General features: G+C 47.4%; 5 protein-coding genes across 5 annotated transcripts; 2 read left to right on the forward strand and 3 right to left on the reverse strand.

Moving 5' to 3' along the window:
- Positions 1–165: 165 nt before the first annotated feature.
- PCYB_042120 (hypothetical protein) lies at positions 166–2,672 on the forward strand (the record flags this gene model as incomplete). The annotated part of the gene is made up of 7 exons (XM_004225363.1): positions 166–686; positions 936–1,053; positions 1,201–1,281; positions 1,467–1,621; positions 1,857–1,969; positions 2,306–2,370; positions 2,621–2,672. Exons 1-7 carry the CDS (start codon positions 602–604, stop codon positions 2,670–2,672), a joined length of 669 nt encoding a protein of 222 aa, XP_004225411.1. The 5' UTR covers positions 166–601.
- A 394-nt stretch (positions 2,673–3,066) lies between these two features.
- PCYB_042130 (ribosome releasing factor) lies at positions 3,067–4,362 on the reverse strand (the record flags this gene model as incomplete). Its single annotated transcript, XM_004225364.1, has 1 exon — positions 3,067–4,362. A coding segment is annotated over one exon (1,296 nt), but the record flags the coding sequence as incomplete, so codon positions are not given.
- A 1,480-nt stretch (positions 4,363–5,842) lies between these two features.
- On the reverse strand, positions 5,843–6,632 carry PCYB_042140 (acyl carrier protein 4 chloroplast precursor; the record flags this gene model as incomplete). Its single annotated transcript, XM_004225365.1, has 3 exons — positions 5,843–5,995; positions 6,165–6,379; positions 6,584–6,632. 3 exons carry the CDS (start codon positions 6,630–6,632, stop codon positions 5,843–5,845), a joined length of 417 nt encoding a protein of 138 aa, XP_004225413.1.
- A 3,420-nt stretch (positions 6,633–10,052) lies between these two features.
- PCYB_042150 (hypothetical protein) lies at positions 10,053–15,694 on the forward strand (the record flags this gene model as incomplete). The annotated part of the gene is made up of 5 exons (XM_004225366.1): positions 10,053–11,355; positions 11,454–11,497; positions 11,567–11,677; positions 11,990–12,751; positions 12,962–15,694. The coding sequence occupies 5 exons, from the start codon at positions 10,053–10,055 to the stop codon at positions 15,692–15,694; spliced, it is 4,953 nt and encodes a 1,650-aa protein (XP_004225414.1).
- Positions 15,695–16,968: 1,274 nt separating this feature from the next.
- PCYB_042160 (hypothetical protein) lies at positions 16,969–21,294 on the reverse strand (the record flags this gene model as incomplete). Its single annotated transcript, XM_004225367.1, has 1 exon — positions 16,969–21,294. The coding sequence occupies exon 1, from the start codon at positions 21,229–21,231 to the stop codon at positions 16,969–16,971; it is 4,263 nt and encodes a 1,420-aa protein (XP_004225415.1). The 5' UTR covers positions 21,232–21,294.
- Between the last annotated feature and the right edge of the window lie 772 nt (positions 21,295–22,066).

Genomic DNA, 22,066 nt, shown 5'->3' on the forward strand with positions numbered 1-22,066 from the left:
CCAAAATAGAAGCTTCATACGGCGCACTTTTGTTCATATTTCACCTGAACCGTTCAGAAAAAATTGCAAAAAAATGTGAACATTCAGGCGAAAAAAAAAACGAAGCAAACGAAGCGAACGAAGCGAACGAAGCGAACGAAGCGAACGAAGCAAACAAAGCAAACAGAGCAAACATCACTCCTTTACGTGCTGCAGTAGCTTCGTGTACCAACAGTATAGGAGATCCCTTGAGGGGCACGCCGAAATTATTCTTTTCCCCAAAAAGGATGCCCCATTTTTGCGTGTAGAGATTAACATCATGAGAGGTGTATATGCAATATGACGAACTGTGGAGCAGCGCTCTTTTCACTGTGAACGCATTTTAAAGGGCAGGTGGAGAGCTACATTATATATGTATGTAACCCATTCTTGAATGGAAGGAGAAAAGGATTAGCGTGCTTCTCACCCCCTTCCCCTACATGACATGATAATAAAAGTACATCATATAAATAAACGTTCATATGTGCGAAGCAACCACGTGAGGATGTTTCGCGAAACGAAGAAGGAAAAATCTATTTGCAAATTTGCTCACATTCACCCGCGTCAAAAGTAGAGTGGTAATATGGCCCAAAACCCATGGTATGTTCAAAAGTCGAAGGCACTGAGAACGAGCAAATTGGGGAAGATTATTAACAAGTTCAATGAAGGTTAGGGCTGCCACGCACTTCACGCATATCGCGCACATCACGCACTTCACGCATATCGCGCACATCACGCACTTCACGCATATCGCGCACATCACGCACTTCATGCACATCACGCACTTGCTTGGATGCCATTTCACTCGCACAAAGCATGCGTGCCACCTACGATTGGTCCCCTACCCAATTTTTGCACCACATAACTGTACCGTACACACATATGCCAACTCTCCCCCCACTTTCCCCTTCCTCCAGAGTACGACCACTTGATGTATATGTCCAAATTTATGAACATAAAAAACACGCTGGAGAGAATTTACCATAATTCAGAACTGATAATTAACAAAAAAACGTTCAATATAGTTCGGATAAGGTAAAGACAAAAGACCTTGCGCTCTCCATAAAAATGCAGAAACTAAACAGTTGTGTGTGCATGGATTTATGCATTCCTCTTTCTGTGCAAGTGTTCGAACCATTATATTGATTTTTTCTGTCCCCGTTTTTATGCCACTCTCATCAGCTGTGTCGCCCAATTGCAACCGAGGTTCTTGAACAATGTGAAGGACGGGTTGAGCGTCTACCTTTCCAACTTTATGCTCAAGTAATATGAGGAGAATTAGCGTCCCCCCTACGTGCAGAGTGCTGAGACGGTGCGGAGATGCGTTGTGAGGGTGATGTGCTGGACGGTCCCATTGCTTAGATGCGTTATGAGGGTGATGTGCTGGAAGGTCCCATTGCTCAGATGTGTTGCATCTTTTTTTTTGTGTTTTTTTTTCCTACACGCAGGGCCAATCACGATGTGGAAGGATTCACGATATGCTTCAACAGCATCAAGCTGAAGGAGAGGGAGCCCAAAGTTATTAATGGCGACTCGTCCGTGATGTTCTTGAAGATAACCTTCAATCTTCTGCTTCTGGTGCTGAAGGAGGACTACCGGATAAGTAAGCCGTCGAGCGGGCGAGACGCGAAAAAAGAAAAGAAGCAAAAAAAAAAAGAAGCAAAAAAGCAAAAAAGCAAAAAAGCAAAAAAGCAAAAAAGCAAAAAAGCAAAAAAAACACGCAAAACAGTAAATGTATAAGCCCAGCTGAGCCACCGTACGATATTGTGACCCTCTTCGGGAATGCACTAACAACGCCTGCCAACTTCCGCTTTCCACCCCTTTCCCTCCCTTTCCAGAGGTCCAAATTAACAAAATAGAACCCCTAAAGATTCACCTGGACGTTTTTGGGATCATTGAAGCTACCTTCGCGGAGGAACTGTTTAAGAAATTCTCCTACAATTCCAGAAATGTAACAATTCGAGGCTCCTTACCTGGGTGCTGCTGCGTGGAGGGAGCACTCTCACTCACGTGTGCCTCGAACGTGACTCTGCGTGTTTTGTCACGCCCATGCGTTACGTCTCCCCCCCTAGCATGCACAAACGCAAAGGCAAACGCAACGCCTTAGCCTTCATACAAATGGGGACCCTTTTTTTGACGCCCATTTGACGTGTTAACCATTTTATGCTGCACCTGACAATAGCCCTGCGCTTAGTTGCATGAACAGGTGGTTATACGTTAACATTATCTATATCTCCATACGCATGTGTCGCTTCCCCATTCCCCTGTGCCCCTCCTCCTGTCGCAGAACACCTTCATAAAGGACAACAAGACTTATTCCCTCAACGATATTATTAACTTCACGATAAAGAAGTATGCCAAAGGGAGGGAGAGAGAGATAGAGAGATAGAGAGATAGAGAGCGAGAGAGAGAGAAAATAATGAGAACAATGGGCTTGTCACCCAGGAGGGCAACACCGTTTCGCCCCCTTCAAGCCACTCCATTTTTCTACCCCGTTTTTCTACCCCGTTTTTCTACCCCATTTTGCTACCCCATTTTGCTACCCCATTTTGCCACTTCATCTCATTGCCCCCCCTTCACCGCGCCCACCCCACCCGTGCAGCGTTACCTACTCGTCGTGCGGCTCGAATGTGAAGCTCATCGGGTGCATTTAGGACAGCATGGAGGAAACGCGACTACCCCCACTCGCTCCACATATTGTTTTAGTAACCCCGTAATCTCGACCCGCCAAAGGTGTTCACGATTGGATAAACCCATGCGTCGCTTTTTTTTTTTCAACCATTTTTTTTTTTCACAATTTTTACCTGACCATATGCGAATGACTCCGCTCAATCGCGTGTTTGTACATTTGTTCAAAAACTAAAAAGAAGAATAACAAAAAAAAAAAAAGTTTATCAAATTAGGGACAGCCTTTCGAATGTCACCAGGGGGTAGCAATGCGTGGCAGTGCGAACCGAGCGTTAACCCCGCTTAGCCAAGTTTAACCAAGTTTATCCAGGCTTAACTCCGCTTAAACAAGCTTAACCCCGCTTAACTGCGCGCACCGTCTCAGCGGAGCTCGTTGAGGATGGCCTCAATACGCTTGCGCGTCTGGTCGTGCAGACTCTGTATATGGTTCTTCTGCATAAAGTAAATGTCCTTCCCTATTCGACCGCGCACCTTCTCCAGCTTGGTCAGCATCTGCTTCCTCACATTCCGCAAGGTCCCCTTGGAGTCCTCAATCTTTTCCTTTATTTTTATTCTAATTTCGTTCTTTAGGTTTTCCGACAGAGGGGGGACAACGGCATACACCGACCTGTCCTTCACATAAAACTTCAGCTCTTTGTACTCCTTCACGAAGTGGTTGTATATGAAATTAACGTAGTAGGGATCGTACGGAGTGATAATGAAAAAATTATCCTTCTTCCTAATGTGACTTATATGCTTAATCATAAAATTTTGCTCGTTTATTTTTATTCTTTCATTTTCAAACATGGTGTTAGATATGCTATTTAGATTAAATCGATAGGACTCCTTCTTGATGTAGTTATACACGTTTTCCATTTTTTCTGCGCATGTTTTATTTAGGGTGTCTAGGTCTTCTTCTGTGACGGGTTCTTCTTCCTCTTCGTCCTCATCATCGGGGGGGGGGTCTTCCATTGAAGGGGCATCTTCCGTGAGGGGGTCCTCATTGTGGAGGGGGTCCTCATTGTAGAGGAGTTCCTCTTTGGTGTCCCTGCCCACTTCAACACCGTCGGCCTGCCGTTGCCGCTCATGCCGCTGCTGCTTCTGCTCCTCCTCCTTCAAGCTCGCCTTTATTTTGATATTATTATTACTCAGGTACAGGTCTGCCGTTTTGTTCTTCCCCCCCGGTGTGCCCTTTGGCACAGTTCCCCTGTGGTTTTGCTGAGCGTTTCTTTGTTGTCCTGCGCGAGGGTTAGAGGAGCCTTTGCGTTTCGCCCCCTCCCATTCGTCTGCTTCCTCCCCTTCGTCCGCTTCCTCCTCATCGTCCGCTTCCTCCTCCTCCTCATTCCCCGTGGGCGCCATTTGCCTGTTTATAATTTCCCGCACCTGTAGTACCGCCTCTTTATTTTTTCCCTTTTTTTTCTTCTTCCCATGTGCATACACCGTGTTGTGATTCATCCTCTGTGCGTTGCTTCCATTTTTAGTGAACATTACAGTGTTGCTCCTCTTCGTGAAGTTGCTCCTTCGCAAACGGTCGTTAGAGGACCCCTTCTTTGCCTTGTCCGTACAAATTAGAAATGCGTCTAACTTGGATGTGCTTTTTAAAATGAACCCGTGACAGAGCGTAGTGGTGGTGATGTTGTAAAGGGGAACCATCAGGAGGAGGTAGCAGAGCACCGTCTTTGAGAGGAGAGTGTTCCTTTTGGAGAGTGCCATTTGGAAAGGAGTGTAGGTCATCTTCAAATGGGTTCTTTTTCTCACTGCATGTGTTTTTGTTACTCTTTATGGTGTAGCATTAACGAGAGGGTAATTTTCCACTCCTATATGTCCTGTTTTCTAAGCGACACAGAAGGTGATGTCACTCTGGTGGGAGGGGAGCTTCCACTTGGTCGGATACATACACATGTCATCGACCTTTCGTTTTTATTGTCCCCTTTTGAGAATCATTTTTGCTTGTCATTCCTCCTACGTTGGGTAGCCAACTCGTATTTACCACTTCTCCGCCGCCCTTTAGGAAAGAGAAAAAAAGAAAGGGCGTATAGTCGAGTACGTTCGCCATGGGGAGAATAGCCCTCGGGTGAGGAATCCCCTCACTGGTTCGTTACCCCTTTTTATACTTCACAATTTTTGCTTTATTTATTTTTTTTTTTTTTGGGTAAACATGACTTGGGAGCGAGTTGGGAGAAAATACAAAAGAGTCGTAATTAACCTATTAATCTGCGCAGAGTACCGACATGAGGAGCGCAAACGTTTATGTCACTTTGGCTACCTGTGTTGTGTTCCTCGTTTAAGTGAAGCGACCTCGCCTCTTGCGAAAAAAAAAAAAAATGTGAAGTGATTTCTCGCTGGTGTGGAGGGGGATAAGCTTGCTTGTCGAGGGAACCGCGTGAAGAAAGAGAAACCCGGGGGGGGGGAGAAACAGAAGGAACAGAATTGGAAGAAGTGGGGATCTCTCATCCTCCCACTTTAGCATTGTTCTTGCAAGGGTCGCTTCTCCCTTCCACAGCACGTTACCTAGTTTGAGGTGAGCACACTGATAAGCTTGGTTAGACCGGGCGGGTGGCCCCTCGGGGGCAGGAAAAGCGTAGTAACTTCGTTACTGAGAAAAAGATGCACACACACCTGGGTGCTTGTCACCACGTGGCAATGCATGTGTGTCCTCCAGGATGGCACCACCACACGGTGGATCACACAGGGATGGATAAGCCACAAGGAATTTTATTTACATTTTGTTATATTCTGTTTGTGTTTAATTTTTTTTATATGTAATCCTTTTTATATGTAATTTTTTTTATATTTTATTTTTTTAGTTTGCGAATGAATAGAGAAAAATGTTGACAATAAAAAGGAGAGTCAAATGTTGAAAGCAGCTCAGTGCGTCGCCAAAAGGTGGGTAGTCCCTCTCAGGGGGTGGTGGTGGAATGGAGCAGGAGTCCACGTGGCAAAGTGGCAGACGTGGCAGACGTGGCAGAGGAGGGAAAACAGCTGGGTTTCGTTCTGCTCATTTTTTCCCCTCCTTCTCCTCCTCCATTTGCCCCGTTTTCCACGTCTGCTCCGCCCCGTCTCGTGGGGCTCTACACCCTGAGATTACCCCTCAAGCTGTCATCATTTTGTCCAATGCGGGGAACACCTCCCAAACAGTTTTTTTTTTTTCACATCTTCATACATCCGATTTTTTATTCTTCTCAATAAAGTCAATCGCATCCTGCACGGTACTTATCTTCAAAGCATCCTGGTCCGAGATCGTTATGTTAAATTTTTCTTCAAGTGCCATGATCAGTTCGACTATGTCTAGGCTGTCCGCCCCGAGGTCCTGAATTGTGGTGGTGAGGAGGAAGCAACAATGGGGTGAGGAAGCAACAATGGGGTGAGGAAGCAACAACGGGGTGAAGTAGCAACAATGGGGGAGAGCAATAAACTGTGTAGATAGACACTCCCATGTCGATACGACTCAACCGAGTGGACACTACTCACGAACACACCTTCGTAAAATTCGACTCCATTGATATTTTGTCCTCCTCCACTGACAGCTGCTTGGAAATTACTTTCTTGATGTCATCATATGTGCTTCCCAGGGAAGAGGCAGAGCCTCTTTTTCGCTCCGTGCTGTTATCATTTTGGGTTTTCCTGTAGTTTAGGCACCCTTTCCGGTTGCCCGTCTCCTGGCACAGCCGGTTGTTCCCCGAGTGTCGGAAAGCTACAAGAGGTGGGTAGCGGCGGTGAGGGGAGCGGCGATGAGGGTAGCGGTAGTGGTGATAGTGGCGATGATGGAAGCGGCGGTCATGGAAGCGACTCTGAGGGGGGCATTTGCGCTCCCCAACAGTAGGTACTACCCAATGGGGACCCAGTCGAGGGAATCCCCCCCAAAAAAGGTAAAACGCAACACTCACGTAATGCTTACCGAACACACCGCAAACGAAAACGAACCAAAGCAGTATGGCCTTCATCATAGTTGCGTGTGGGGGATTGTCTTTGGTTCTTGCTTATTTTTTTTTCTTCCCTTTTGTTAGCTGTACGTCCAGTTGCTGACTCAGCACGCTCGCTTCGTTTCGAATTGCTCAGCTTTCTTGTCCTCTTTTATCAACCGTTTGGCGGAGTGCCCACTTGTGAGCATCCCTAATGAGTAGTGACCCGCGAAGGATGGAACGGTCAATTCGCATATGCTGTCAGCAAATGGGAAAAAAGAAAAAAAAAATGACACAACGTAGAATAGAAGGGAATATAGTAACGCTTCCTAATTTATCTCCTCAGGGGGATGATCCAAATTGGTTGTTACGAACAGTTCGGGGGGTGGGAAGTCGTTCGGGAGATTCAAATTCTCAGTTTCGGCCGACGGTTTTGCCCGGTGTGCTGGCAGCGCGTTTTGGAGAGCGACCTACTCAGCGTGGAGGCGAACCGCTCGGGGAAACGGGAAAACGGGACACCTCGCCGTAGGTACGTAGATAAGGGCACACGGGCATACACATATATGTGGTGTAGGCCTGCTCGTATATTCACATAGAAGTGAGTGTTAATCCCTTGTGCTCCCCCTTTCGTGAGTAGTTCCAATGTGGTTGAGCATCCTTTGGTTGTTGCAAACTTTGCTTTTTTTTTTTTTCTCACTCTCTTCAGGATGTGGCGCGTGTTGCCTTCAGTTAACTTCGATTCGATTGAATGTTTTTTTTTTTTTTTTTCTTTTCCTCACTTTTCCTTGCCTTCGAGTGACAACAAAACCGAGTCGCCCTCCCCCAAGGAGATAATTTAACTGTCGTATATTCTCTTCCAAGAAAGAAAAAAAAAATCCTTTCAAGGTGTACACGGGGGAGGGGATGAATGCGCCGCGTGAAAAAATCTACCGCTTCACGGAGTGGATGCCTCGATGGGCACCGCGGTAGCGGGAATGAAATAAAAAAGGTGCGTACAGAGAGCAGAAGAGCTGAAGGGCGGAGAACCCCCCGAGGGGCGCAACGATGTCTGTGCATCCTCTTCGCGCAAGCGAGAGGTGCCTTTGCCTCTCCTTTTATTATCCACCTGGCGCAACGAAACCGCGTGAAAGTGGAGCAGGCATCGCCACAGCCCAAGCCACTGACACCGCCATCCCCAACAGCGCGCCGCTTAAAAAGCTCTTTTGGGTTTTTTTTTTTAAATCATCTTTTTGACAGCGGGTGCACATCCCTTCCCGTGGCGTGACGCAAGTGGCTCCACCCCGAACAGATCGTCGCGCTGTGTGCATGCTTATGACATCTTTTTTAGTGCCTCCCTTTTTACAACGCAGTAATTATGAGGCAATATGATGAGCACCTCCTCCCCAAACACAGGTTAATTACAAAACCTGAAAAAACCTCCGTATCATTATGAACCCAGATGTATGTATCTCTTTCGCAGTGTACTATCTGCTTTTCGTTTTTTTTTTTTTTTTTTTTTCTTTTTTTTTTTGGAGCAACCCCCTACACACGAATGGCATTTATTATTTGTACACCCACTTTTTAATCTCACTCTGGAGGGTGAGGGGTGGGGGGGACAAGAAGACGAGGACGTCTCCACATCGGGAGGAGCCATACGAATATGGGGGTTTACATGAAAGGAGAAAATTTCATTATATATTTTTTTTTTTTTTTTTTTGAGGAGAGATAATCTGGGGGGGGGGGGGCATATATCCTTCTTCTTCTTTTTCTTCGTCTCCCTTTTTTGGAGAACCTCCCTGTGGGTTACTCCCCTATCGATGTCTTTTCACTATAGCGATGTCGCATGGGACGTGCTCACGCGAAGTGCTCACGAGATGTGCGAACTGGTTCAACGCCACCACGGTGTGTACCATTTGATGAGCTAATGAACTGTGGCATGTCTCCTTTAATCGTTTTAGCATCCATTTATGAGCATTCGTGTAAGTAAAAAAGAAGATGCGCAGATTTGAGCTTCGGTGATGATATCGTTTATGTTACGCTTCGCAAGCGGCAACAACACTCTGGGGGTTGTGACAACAGGAAGAGGGGTTCTTACTCCAAGAGCCCTCAAATCAACCGCGATGGCATTTCACAAAATGGAGGGCATCATCTTTTGGAGAGCCTAACCCGGAACAGTCACTCAGTCAGTCACTCGGTCAGTCACTCACTCAGTCACTCACTCAGTCACTCACTCAGTCACTCACTCAGTCACTCACTCAGTCACTCACTCAGTCACTCACTCAGTCACTCACTCAGTCACTCACTCCCCACACACACACCCTATGCACATGCGTAAGAATATACTTCTCCTCCCGTGTGTGCATGCAACTGTTCAGAAGGGATGACCGCTTTCCACCTGTCGGATGTTACCCTTTTTAAACGTCCATTTGGAACACAAAATAGGCCACATGCATGTGAGGTGTGGAGAGCTCCCGCGAATGGGAAAAAAAAAAAAAAAAAAAAAAATCACGTAAAGTTAAGCTAAAAATAAAGCTATGCCAACCATCCATTCAAAACAACTTCCATTCCCCCACGTACACGCGTGTTCCTTGCACAATAGAATTGTTGCGAAGAGGCAGGTGACATATCACTTGAGGTGAGGAGGAAGGAAGTCTCATTTTCGTAATGGGACTCGCAAATGAGATTGGAACAGCGCCAAGAAAAAGTAGAAAAAAAAAAAAAAATACATGTGTACATTTACATTATATACACGTGTGAATTTACTCAAGTACTACGGCCCATGCGCAGCAAAATACAGCTACGCGCCTACGCCTGTCAGCATGCAAATTGATGGCACCGCGCCTGTGCTTTGAACAGGTGATTGCTTTCCATAGGGAAGAGGAGGGGGGGCGAAATGCAATTTGAAACGTCGCAAAATAAATGTGCGTTTTGCTCTATTCACTTTTGAAAGTGAAATAGAAACCCCTCCCTCACGGCAGCGGCGACTTGCAATAAATTGCGACAAGGGGGGGATATGCCGCGAAGAGAGGCGTAGGGAGAGAGAGCACTCTACTCCGCACGTCCCAGCAGATATTTTTGCCTGTGCGCCTCTGTTAGGTTATGCGTGTATGGGCGTAGGAGAGTGCTTCTCCGCGCGCAAGCCGTGTATAAGAGCGGGTGGGCCACAGTCTCAAAGGCGCAAGCCTCTTAGCCCGGCATCGCTTGCGCATCTTTTGCGGCGTCGTTTGAGGTGTGTCAAGCAATTCGGCAGGTGAAGCCCCAGGCCAAGCCGATAGCCCGCACATTCAACCGTATCGCTGCTAAGAGAGCGAAGAATCCACCGCGACATCATTCCGCCATCGTGACCCTTTGCATCTCCTTCACCCCTCTTTTTTTGTACGTGACAGCAGCATCCCCCTACGTACGCGTGGTGGCACATAAATTGTATGCCGCGTTGTGCGCGTTAGGAGGAGCGGGTCCGCCTTGAGCGAAGCGTCTCTTAGGATGATGGATCGCAAGGGGGCAGAACGTCCGGCAGGAGAAAGGGAAAAGCGCGTAGCGGAAAAGCACGTAGAGGAAGAACACCTAGAGGAAGAACACGTAGCGGAAAAACACGTAGCAGAAAAACACGTAGAGGAAGAACCCATCAGGGAAGAACCCATTAGGGAAGAACCCATCGGGGAAGAGACCCCCGTCAATAGTGACACCGCCGATGGCGGCGACCGCGCAGGGCAGGCCCCCACCGGACGCCGGCGGCAATGGAACGGAAGGAAAAACCGCACCAGGTCGCCATCCGCCTGCCCATCAGTGAACTCGTGCGACTCAGCCAAAAGCGACTACTCCTGTCGATACCTCAACACGGACAGTTATGGAAAAAACGTAAGCCTATGCATGAAGTGCCTCTTTACCTACTTCGAATTCAACAGCGTGACGAATGTTATCTATATGAGACATGGGGCCAGGACCCCGAAGAAAAAAATACAAAACGTATGGCCATTCAAAGAAGGAAAGGGAGACCTTACATTCTTGGGGTTCCAGCAGTCAATAAGAATTGGAAAATACTTGAGGAAGTATTACTATAGTATGAGGAAATTGAATTCGATTTATAATGACTGGGGGGGGGTTTCGGGAGTGGAGAGTGGGTCCCACGAGTCGGATGAGGAGACGAACATGAGGGGGGGTACACCCACGAAGCATACACTCAAGGGGCACACACTCACGAAGCACACACTGACGGAGCGTATGGGTACACCCCAAATGGGAAGAAAAAAAAAGAGTTTTAAGGAAAACCTGCGGAAGGAGAGGAGGCTAAAGGAAACAATAAAATTACGGATGAGTAAAAAATCCACCGCTGGTGATCCCTGCAGAGTGTTGCAAAAGAGGGTGACGCACAAAATGAGTTGGACTCCGTTCTGCCAGGACAGAACGGGAAAGGAACCCACCGCCATGCATGTCTGCACAAACCTGTGTGCAAATTATTGTGGGAATAAAAAGAGGAAAAGGAGGAAATGGAAAAAACAAAATAAGAACGTTATCAATGTGGATCATTCCATGAGGAACGAAGTGCCAAATGAAGATGCTGTACGTTGGATCCACCCTCTCGTTGGAGGAGGCACACAAACTGGATATCTAAATAAAGACGCGGTTGATGGTGTGTGGAGGGGAAAGGACACACTCACTTCCTCCACGTGCGAAGCGAATTGTTTGAAAAAACATCTCGAAAAAAGGATCGATATAGAGAAGCAAAAACGGAAGTACGATAAAATTGTGAAAATTATTAATAATTATTTGTGTGTAAAAACGACCAGCAGTGAGAGGTGCAAGTTAACAGCTTATGCCATAATGTGTGGTATCTTAGGAATTACAGAAAAAATGTTTTTTTTTTTTCACTCTCCTTGTATAATGAAGAGTATGATTTGTTGGACGGAGATATGATTGGTGGAAGTGGGATGGTAAATGATCACTTCCGGTCTGTGAGTGGCAAACGGGAGGACAGACTCCACCCCCTATCCATTCCTCAGAAGCACCTTCCAAATAGTAACAGCATCCTCGAAAGGAGGAAGAGCTCGCTCCCTGCACAGGTTAACTTTTTTTCGCAGCAAAAGGATTCATCCGTAGATACACATGTGACGGTAAGACCCCGTCGGGGGAACCACTTACCAGGGTGCCATCCTTTAGGGTGTCCTCAAGGGGGTAGTTACCACCATGTCAGCTTTGCATCCGTTTCTCCCAATTCGATATTCAATTTTACTGAGAAGGATTGTGAAGGGCAGGTCCACACGGGTGAGCAGCAGCAGTTGAGGGAAGCTGCTGAGAATTGCATGACTCGTTCAGGTGGAAGTGGCAGCCCCGATTGGGAAGGAAGCGATCCACGAGGGGAAACGTCCACCTGTGGGAAGTGCCCCCAAAATGGTTTCCCACTTTTTGTAGGACCCCCCACCCAGCAATGTGCTTCCTCCATGGAGGGATACACCGATGAGGACAACACAGAAGAGTTGGATAGAAGTGGAAAAATGGGCGTAAAAATGGGCGTAAAAATGGGCATAAAAATGGGCGTAAAAATGGGCATAAAAAAGGACGTAAAAGAGGACGTAAAAGAGGACGTAAAAGAGGACCTAAAAGAGGACGTAAAAAAGGACGTAAAAGAGGACGTAAAAATGAACGAAGCGAAGTTACTCTTCGGTGTGACCAGCTGTGGTGGGGACGTCCCAATTGTGGAAAAGAAGCCGGAAGACGAATCTGACAAGAAGCGTCCAAATGACCATGACGAACCATCGAACAGAAGAAGCGACGCACGTACTGAGGGTGGCTGCAACTGGAAGGCGGAAAACGCGCAGAGCTATAGTGACAGCGTGAACCCAAGTTGGGGCATCCTTAACAGGAACCTTGGGAAGGGAACAGTTCGAAGTGGAGCAGCGCGAAAGGGAGCGGATAAGCTCCGTCCCAGCAGTAGCCTAATCCACAATGTGAAAACCTTTTTCGAGTTTGTCCTAAGTGGAGAATACAATTCAACACTGTTTTACAACAAGATAATGAAGTCGAAAGGTCGGAACGAAAGGAAGTTGGAGAAGTCGTGCATTTTTTTTATATTTGAGTCGTACATGCGGTATGTGCAGGGCGATTGGGGCGGTTTGGGCGGTTTGGGCGATTGGGGCGGTTTGGGAAATTTGAACCATTTGAACGATTTGAACCATTTTGCTGGTTACGTGAGTCGCTCGGGGGGGGGTTCCAGGCCGAGTAACCCCCCCCGTGATGCTGGCACCTGTGCAGGGCATCCTCAGGATGGGCACTTCGTTTCCTCCGCATGCATGGTTAAGTCGACCCTCCACCGCACCTGCCCCAGCGGCTATCCCAGCGGATACCCCAGCGGATACCCCCGGACCTACCCCATTGGCTACCCCCACACCTACCGTAAGAACCTACTCTCCTACCTGCGCAACATCTACATCCTGTGTTCCGTGGTGAATGTAGCGGAGAGAAACTCATTCATGTTGAAGACCCTCAAATCGAATAACCAATACATAAAGAGGTTGAAGAATCTCATTTTTTACAACTCAAATGTATACAAGCTATTGAATGACCATTATAAGGAAGAAGTGTCGATAGTGTATCAAATAACCAAATGGAATAGCCGAACTTACCTGAACAGGTCAGAACTTCTTCTAAGTGAGCCATGGGCCAATATGACACAAAGTGATGTAGCAGAAGATGAATCGAATATAAAAAATCGTATCGTAAAAATATTAAAGAAACATAACTCAGCTGTGTACAAAATAAAGAAGAAATTAAATAAGTCAATAATTTTGAAAGACCTGAGGAAGCTAAACTACTACTCAGTAGGTGTCACTTCGAGGAATACCTCTACTTGTGAACAGAGAAAGATGATGCAAGAAAAAATTAGAAAAATGAGGAATCAATTATTTTTTTATAACAAGAAGAAAAATATTAAAATAATTAAACAGTTTATTAGTGCATATGATTCGTATGTGTATCACAATGTACGTCTGATGTTGGACATGCGGAAGGCGTACAGAAATGTGGAGGTGGAGTGTAGCTCCTCTAGTGAGAGTGTTCTCAGAGTGGCCACTCCTGAAGTGGGAAAGAAGGAAGTCCTGAGCGGAGGGGATAATTGCGGGACGAGTGGAAGGGAAGGACGCACCAGAAAGGCAGTTGCATTCCGTGACGGGGGCGATCCACAGAGATGGTATCATACTGTGCAAAGGGGAGGAGCACAAAGGGGAGGAGCACAAGATGGGACAGAGAAGTGGCCCCACCTGGAGAGGCCAAGCGGGCTGGATGGACGCTGTGCAGGGGATTACTCGAAGGGAGAAGGTGCCCATGGGCAGGGGGGAAAAAGGCCAAAGGGGGGGGCTCTTGACCTGTGTGAAGCGGCGCATGACGACTTGTGTGAAGCGGCACATGACGACCTGTGTGAAGCGGCGCATGGCGACCTGTTCGAAGCGGCGCATGATGACCTGTTCGAAGCGGCGCATGATGACCCGCCTGACGACCCGCCTGATGATCCGCCCGATATCCCACCTGGTCCACCACGTGATACCCCTCCTGACGGCCCTCCTGATGACCCTCTCGTTAACCCCCTCGTTAACCCCCTCGCTAACCCGCGCGCGGCGAAGAGGACCGACGAGACCGCGGAGAAGAAGGAAAAAAACAAAGCGAAGAGATTTTACAAAAAAATTTACGAGTGCTACAAACACATGTGTACCCTCGAGTATAACAACAAGTACCTGTCATGGTTGTGCAGCGGCATGTCCTTGATGGACGTTGTTATTAATTTTATGATAAGTGTCAGGATCTATGAAAATTTCAAGAGGGAGATGGCAATTGGTTGCAGGGGAGGGAAGAAGAAGTTCATCCCCAAAATTATAGTTTATTTAACGCACCAGTCCTCCATTCTGTCCTTTCAGTCGTGTGTAGGGGTTAAGAGGAGCTCCATGAAGATACCGCCATTTGGTGGGTTTCTTTCGCTGGAGCTGGTGCACATAAGAAAGAAGGGGGGGGACAGGCGCGACAGGGCGCGTGGACACGGAAAGGGGCACAAGCATAGACAGGCGTCTTCCAAGGGGCTCAGCGAGGTGAGCACAAAGGTGCATAATACGGAAGTGAATGCCAAGGGGCTCAGCGAGGTGAGTGCCAAGGCTCATAGCGAGGTGAGTGCCAAGGTCAACGCCGCGCTACAAACGGACAGCAAAGCGAAAGGGGACCCGGCACAGCTGTGTGGTACCCACCCCCTGGGTCAACTCCCCAGAGAAGCGGCACAAGGTGATCTCCCGCGTAGCACCGCGTTCGACGAGTCACCCGCGCGAAGACAAAGCCCACGAGTGACAAGCGAAGCGAGAAGTGCAGACCGACATAACGTGCAAACATTTATTCGAGAAAATAACACGGCGAGTATATTCTGTTGTAAGGAGGACTGCGTATGGAAGGTCAAACGGGGGAAGGGCAGAAGTGGTCAGCAGGAAGCAGATGGGTACAAAGCAGAAGGGCACCAAGCAGATGGGCACCAAGCAGATGGGCACCAAGCAGATGGACAGAAGGCTGATAAGCAGCCAGCAGACGCCGACCCCTCCGTCCGTATCCCCACAACCCAGGGGAGGAAAAAAGGCACGTGCGAAGATAAATACGAGAGCTACCTACCCAAGTACTCCAACAAAATTCATAATTTTAAAAATTTATTCAACCTCCTATGCTACAGAGACAGCAACGTAGACAGTAACGTGGATACTCTCATTCAGCTGTACAATGTGTGTCTGAGTGATAACTGTTCGTATGTAGGAAATAGAGAACTGAATGGAGGACAGGAGGGACAGTGTAGAAGGAGGAGGTACTTTTATGGCTACTTTGTTAAGTTTACGTTTAACCATTATTTTCCACTTAAGCTGAAGAGGAAGAAGTGTATAAAGAAATGCAGGCGGGGAGGAGAAGAAACAGGACGAGCGAATGGGGGGGCGAATGGGACAGCAAACGGGACAGCGAACGGGGCAGCGAACGGGGAAGTGAAGAAGGGGACTCCTTCTGCCCAAGGAGAGGAGTTACATCAAGGGAAGGAAGAACTGGATGCAAAACTCGAAGCAGAGGAGAAGAAAAAAAAAAAAGAATCGCTACACAAATTGGGAAGAGAGAAAGGATGACCCACCCGGAGAGGTAAGCAACATGGAAGGAAGACCCCCCCAAGGGAAAGTCCCCCCCTCTGTAGTAGGGAGGAAAGACAAACCATGCAATACTGATACAAATGGAGAGAAAAAATCCCAGTTAGAGACTCCAAAGGAGAGGAAGGAAACTAACCAAAGAGGTGAATTCCCCATGAAGAACACATACAACGGGCGAACAAATGAACAGAGTGATGTCTCTCGAACAGGTAAACAACTCAGGAGAAATAAAATAATGCAACGACTCAACATGAACAGCTTCAACTTCGATTCCAAGCATGACAAATACATGCACTACGTGTATAATAGCAGTGACGTCAAGTACGGGAGGATCTACAACAAGCTTAACAAAGAAAGCTATTCCAAGTTTAGCACAAAGAAGAGTGTAGACATAAATAACCGATTGATAGAGAGGAGTAGGGTTAAGTTAAATGGAGGGGGTAGCTCATTCTCCAGCGAAGAAAGTACACATGACGAATGGGAGTTGAGGAACGGGAAGTTCAAGTCCCTTGGTAGGGATGAAGACGCAGCGGAGAACGAGGTGAATAATAGTGTGAACTGTGCAGTGAATGACCACGCAGGGGAATCCAGACAGTCCATCCAGTCCACACAGGACCACCACCTGTACCACTTAAAGAGTAACGAAGTGGATGGAGGCCAACAGAACTGCACACCCATGGGATACAGTTTCAAACTGTCCAAAAGAGCCATGTACTCTAGGTTGCTAAAGAATTGCATGACGGAGGAAACGGAAAAGAGGAAGAGGAAGAAAATGCAAAAATGGCAGCAGATGCAGAAGACCAAGCCGGGTTTTAATTGGAAGAAGGACGAAAGTGATAAAAAAAATTACCAAAATGAGAACATGATTTGCCTGGACTGCTTGATTAGCTACTTGAGGCAGATGCTCAGGGTGTATGGGAACCCCGAGATGTTGTGAGGGGGCAGCGGGGGAGCGGCCGAGGAGTAGCCGCAGAACAGCTGAAGAGTAGCTTCAGAACAGCCGCAGAACAGCTGAAGAGCAGCTTCAGAACAGCCGCAGAACAGCTGAAGAGCAGCTTCAGAACAGCCGCAGAACAGCTGAACGTGACGTTTTCGTAGTGCCTTCCAGTTTGGGGGATTCTATCCCTGGAGGCTTCTAAACAGAGATGGGCCCAGTTGGTGGTGAAGCGGGGCGGAGGGGAAAACCCCCCCCCAAGGCGATGAGACCTCCCCACTTCGCCAAAAAAAATGTGCACATTCGAACCAGTGTGCATACATCAACACACGCATGTAGGCACATCACTGTGCCGCCTCGCCCGGATCACCAAGTCCACCTTGAACAGGAGTACCTCCTCTTCGTTGTAAATATCATAGCGGGGGAATTCCTTCCGTAGATAAGTCTCAAAAATTTTGTGAATACTCTGATGGGTGGAGGAGGACCTCACTGTTGAACTTACACGGAGGTGAGCGAATTCGCTTAGAACGAAATGGCTATAAAACTGCTGCAAGAACGTCAGGGGAAATGTCGAAATGTTGACATGTGAGTACTTACCCAGGTGTAGGAGGCTGAGGAGCAAAAGGACGTTTCGCTTGTCAAGATTGGTCATGGAGGGAGAGTAACACCCATGGTTTTTACTACTCTGTGTAGAGATGCTCGTGGAACGTCCAACTGCTTTACGAGAGAATATTTGAAGGAGTTCACAAACCCAAAATGCGGCTTTCCGACTACCTCTTCTCTGATGCTCGAAGGGTAGATAATCCAGGATGGAGACGAAGTTGAGAAGGTACGTCGAAATGTTTGGCGTGTATATAGCTTGTCTGGGCAGCTGCTGGAAATGTGCATAGAGGATATGCCCCAGTTGCAAGGAGGTGTTGTTGGCTACACGTGTATGGTAAGGAGCCAAGCGTAGAAAGGCCTCATCGACGGCATTTAGGTAGTCCAGAAATACCACGCTGTTAAGGAATCGAATCTGCAGCTCTAGCTTTATGGTCCTCCGTTGGGAAAACATGATGGAGATACACCTTTCCGACAGTACACGCATCAAGTCGGTGTGTCTCAGTTTGACATTCTTCAAAGAAACAAACACTTGAATAATGTTACTGAGTGATAATTTCATGTGATCATTTCGTGCCTGACGTTTTAGTTCCTCCGTGTATAATGCATCCAAGAGGCAGTTAATCTGTTGGAGCAGTTTCTTTCCCATGTCCTGCTCGTTGTAACTGATCATTTTGTCATTCCCCGAGTGGTGGGTGGTATCCTCCTGACTGTTCACATGGGAGGCACCATCCGTCTTCGCTCCGTTGTGGGGAGGCGAAGGTATTAGGCGGTGTGACGAACCGATGGAGCCGTCCCCAATTTTTACCTCTTTTTTTTCCCCCCACTCATTTGCAACCATGATGCAACTTGAGTTATTTTTTGTCTCTACCCCGCATACACCTAACCCATCACGTGAAAATTTATTAATTGTGTAGTAAAAGCTAGCCATGTGGTATACCAGTCTGCAGAGCTCATGTTCACTTAAGTGTTCCATTGTACATACAACGTTGTTGAAGTAGGCAAAAAGGAAGAGATTAAATTGGGGGATGATCTCTCCAAAATATGGGTACTTCTCCAGATAGACGTGTAAGATCTCTTTGAAAAAGGGGAAATTTTCATTGTACTGTTTATCATGCAGGATGAGCTCGCTTGACGTGGTTATGATGGATAACAGTGGGGAGTCTGCACCAACTTGGGATGGCGAAGCGGGAGTGCATATGTTGAGTAAGTTCCCCCCGGACATTTCCTCCAAAATGCGCTTCAGCAGTAAGAAGACGTACTTCATGGCAGGCTTCACTTCAGGCTTCTTATCAGATTTCACTTCACACTTCTTATCAGACTTCATATCACACTTCACTTCAGACCTCATCTGGAGGAGCCCCCCGCGTGACCGCAAAAAAGAGTCATATAGCAAGTAAGCAGTATGGTCCACAATTCGGTGCTTCAACAGGGAGGATATAATGGAGAAGAAATCATCCTCGGTTAGATTCCCCTCTTGAAACTGCATGAGTCGCGTTAACTGGTTCAGTAAAGCATCCTTTACGAGTTCCTCATTTGGGTAATTTGGGGAGATATGTTCATACGCCAGGAAGTACACTCTGAGGGGGTACCTTTTTGTGGGGGGGCCCTTTGTGAGGGGTGTCTGGTTAAACCGGCTGGGCGAGCAGGGCGAACTGGGCGAACTGCCGGAGTTGGCCAAGCTGGGCACCCTGGTGGGGCCCATTTTTGTGCCGTCCCAGGGGAAGAAAACCACACGAGTAACTTTATCCGCCAACTGGGTGACCATTTTGTTGACCTCATCTAGACTAATGCGCCTGTTAGGGGTCTCCTCTCTGGAAAAGAGGAACGTGCCACCTTGTTGGCTAGGGTTTTCACTTTGACTGTAGTCAACATAAATCTTCGTTGCCTCCCGAAATTTCTTCAAAAAGTAGAGAAATAAAATGATCTCCGCTTCGTTCTGAAAGAGGTCGGACGTGCCATTTTTCAGACGGCTAAGACATGCGTGGAGGAGGGGGACATTCAGTTGGCCACCTCGCTGAGACAACTCTATGTTGAGCAATATTAATAAATGGTGCTTCGACACAGTTGCTTCTTCTCTTTTAATTTGCTTCCCAATTTCGTGCAAAAGTTTTAAAATGCGTCCTTTCAGCATGTCGTTGTTGGTGAAGGGAAGGCAAATGTTGTTCACTTTATGCAGGTAATGCAGCACTATTATCAGTTTGTTCGTGGGTAGCCTTTTTTCTTCTCTGCTTGGAAATAGCATACAGTTAGTTACCTCCCCAAGGAGGTGTAACACCTCTTTAGGCACCACGAGTGGTGCTTCTCCATTCCTTGAGCGGTCGTTCCTTGAGCGGTCGTTCCCACAGGGGTAGTTCCCATAGGGGGGGTCGTCTTTTTCCTCCTCCACTCCCTCCATTTCATAGAAACAACTTCTAAACGAACTCATCTCCGAGTATGCTGCCATCTGGTAGTACATTCCCCTGATCAGATTTATGATCATATTTTCGTGCAGCATGGGGTAGTAGGTGCGCACAATGCTGTAGCAGCTGTTCAGTATGGGCATAAGAGACGAACGGAGGGTGCAAGAATTTTTTACTTCGCTGAGGAGGATTGCCATGTTGACGTAGATCGTTGCAATGCTGTTGAGCTCGTTCTGCGTGGGGGCCGTGCTCCAATGAGGGGCACATACTTCTTCCCACGTCATATCGGGAGAGGCACATACTTCTGCCCACAACATATCGGGAGAGGCACATACTTCTTCGCCCGTCATGTCGGGAGAGGAACCATGAGTGAAGAACCTGCCCAAAAGACTCATCGCTCCGTTGAAGAGCTGCACTAGACAGTCTTCCGCGTCCCCCGAAAAGGAAAATTTGGAAGAAAGGAAATTCTTCAATTTCAAAATTTTCAAAACATTGATTATATGTGAGTAGGTCCACAAGTTTGGCACGAAGAGTGGAGGGGCGCTCTTCTCTGCATCGTTCATGTGGGTACTTGTGGGGTGGACCCTCCTGCGTTGCTCCCCCTTCTGGGCTACTCCTCCTGGGACTACTTCCCCTGGGGCTACTCCCCCCACTTGCTCGTTCCACTCCCTCATGATAGCGTACAATATGTCGTAGTTCACTTTTCTGTGCAGGAGGATCTTCCGCCTGTCCCCCTTCTGTTTATCAAAGATGTTCATGCTTGAGGACAAAAAGGAGAGTGCCAATTGGGGGCTTATATCTCCTTGGATAACTTTATTCGCGAGTAACGAAATGGTGTGTAGGACCTTCTCCGAGGCGTACATCGGATGGTTGCTCAGAAAAACGACGTAACTGTTGAGGTGCCCAAAGGTGACTTGGTCCCTCTGAGTAGGATGACCACATCGGCTACTTGGTTTAAGTGGACATTCGGTGAGTCTCCCATTTGGAGGGGTCCCCACCTGGAGTGCTATTCCGTCAGAAGGGTTCCTCTCCCCGGGGTGGCAATAACCCTCAGTGTGAATACCCTTTTTGGGAAAATTCTCACCCTTTTTGTGCCCTCCCGGCGGAAACTCCTCCCTTTCGTAGATGCGCCCACTCTTCTTGGGGAATAATGCACCCCCTTCATGGTCCCCACCAAACGAATCGAGACTCCCCCTTCTTCGAATATAATAAAAATAATTAAAGTGGGAAAAGAAGTGAAAATAAAAAATATTTTCAACTAACTGTTTAGTGCTTTCACTAGGGTTCACCCTGTGCAAGTACTTAGACAAGCCACGAAGCAACTCGCTGACGTTACTTAATTGATAATGCTTTAAGTGCAGACTGGCATTGTAGTGGATGTAATGAAAGATGGTTGGGTGAAGATCGTTGCATATGCCCCCCTTGGAAATGGTCAAATGGTATTTTTTTTTTATTAACAATGTGTGGAAGGAAATTAAAATTTTTTTATTTATGTACACGTTTTTGTTTTTCGGGTGTTGGTTAATTATGGAGAGTATTTGAAAAACAGTGTCGCTTATGCTACCCTGCGTGTTTCTTCTCATGAGGAGTTCTACCTTGTTCTTCACTGCTTCTGCTTCTGCTTCTGTCTCGGTGGAGTTGCCATGCTGTGAAGGAGAAGCGGGGGGAGACAACACCTTCCTCGATTTGAAGCCCCTCGGGGGGTGATTGATAAGGTGATTCCCATTGCTACCGGTGAGGGTTATCCCGTGAGGCTCACCGAGTCCTCTCTCTCTCTCTTCCCCTTTCACCCATTCGCGCACTGTTGAGAGGTGCACATAATTGTTCCCTATGTGGGCACTGCTCGTTTTGTTTATTGTTCGCCTGGATCTTTGAATCTGGGAGGGGCACCCAACATGGCGCCCCAGCGAGCGCAGCAGCTTCATTAAGTAGGGGCAGCGGCATGGGAGAAAAAAACACGAGAGTGGGCGCGTTTTCAGGAAATTCCCTCGCTCGTCCTCACAGGGTCGTAACACGCACAGATGATCACCGCATCCGTATAATAATCAGAGGTGGATTCACTAGAGCAAACCTGCAAATGGCTCCACTTCGCTACATGTATATGTGGCACGGGTTGGAGCGCCTCTTTTTCCCCCTCCCACCCCCGCCGAGGGAACCTGTTTGCCTATCAACGTGGTGGACCTTTCTACAAAGCAGCTACCATCCGGAAAAAAGGAGAAAATATCTCCGGAACAACTGAATTGGGCTACCCAAAATGGTTAACCTTTTTTTTTTTTTTTTTATAACTGTTGTTGGTGGTACCGGGTGGGAAAAAAAATTCACACAAAAAATTTCAAAAAAAAAAAAAAAAAAGGCAAACCGTGACAAATTGCAGAGCCAACCAATTTGTTAACTACTTTTTTTTTTGTATCGCTTTTT

This window comes from Plasmodium cynomolgi, chromosome 4 (assembly GCF_000321355.1).
Source record: "Plasmodium cynomolgi strain B DNA, chromosome 4, whole genome shotgun sequence".
Classification (NCBI taxonomy): Eukaryota; Apicomplexa; class Aconoidasida; order Haemosporida; family Plasmodiidae; genus Plasmodium; species Plasmodium cynomolgi.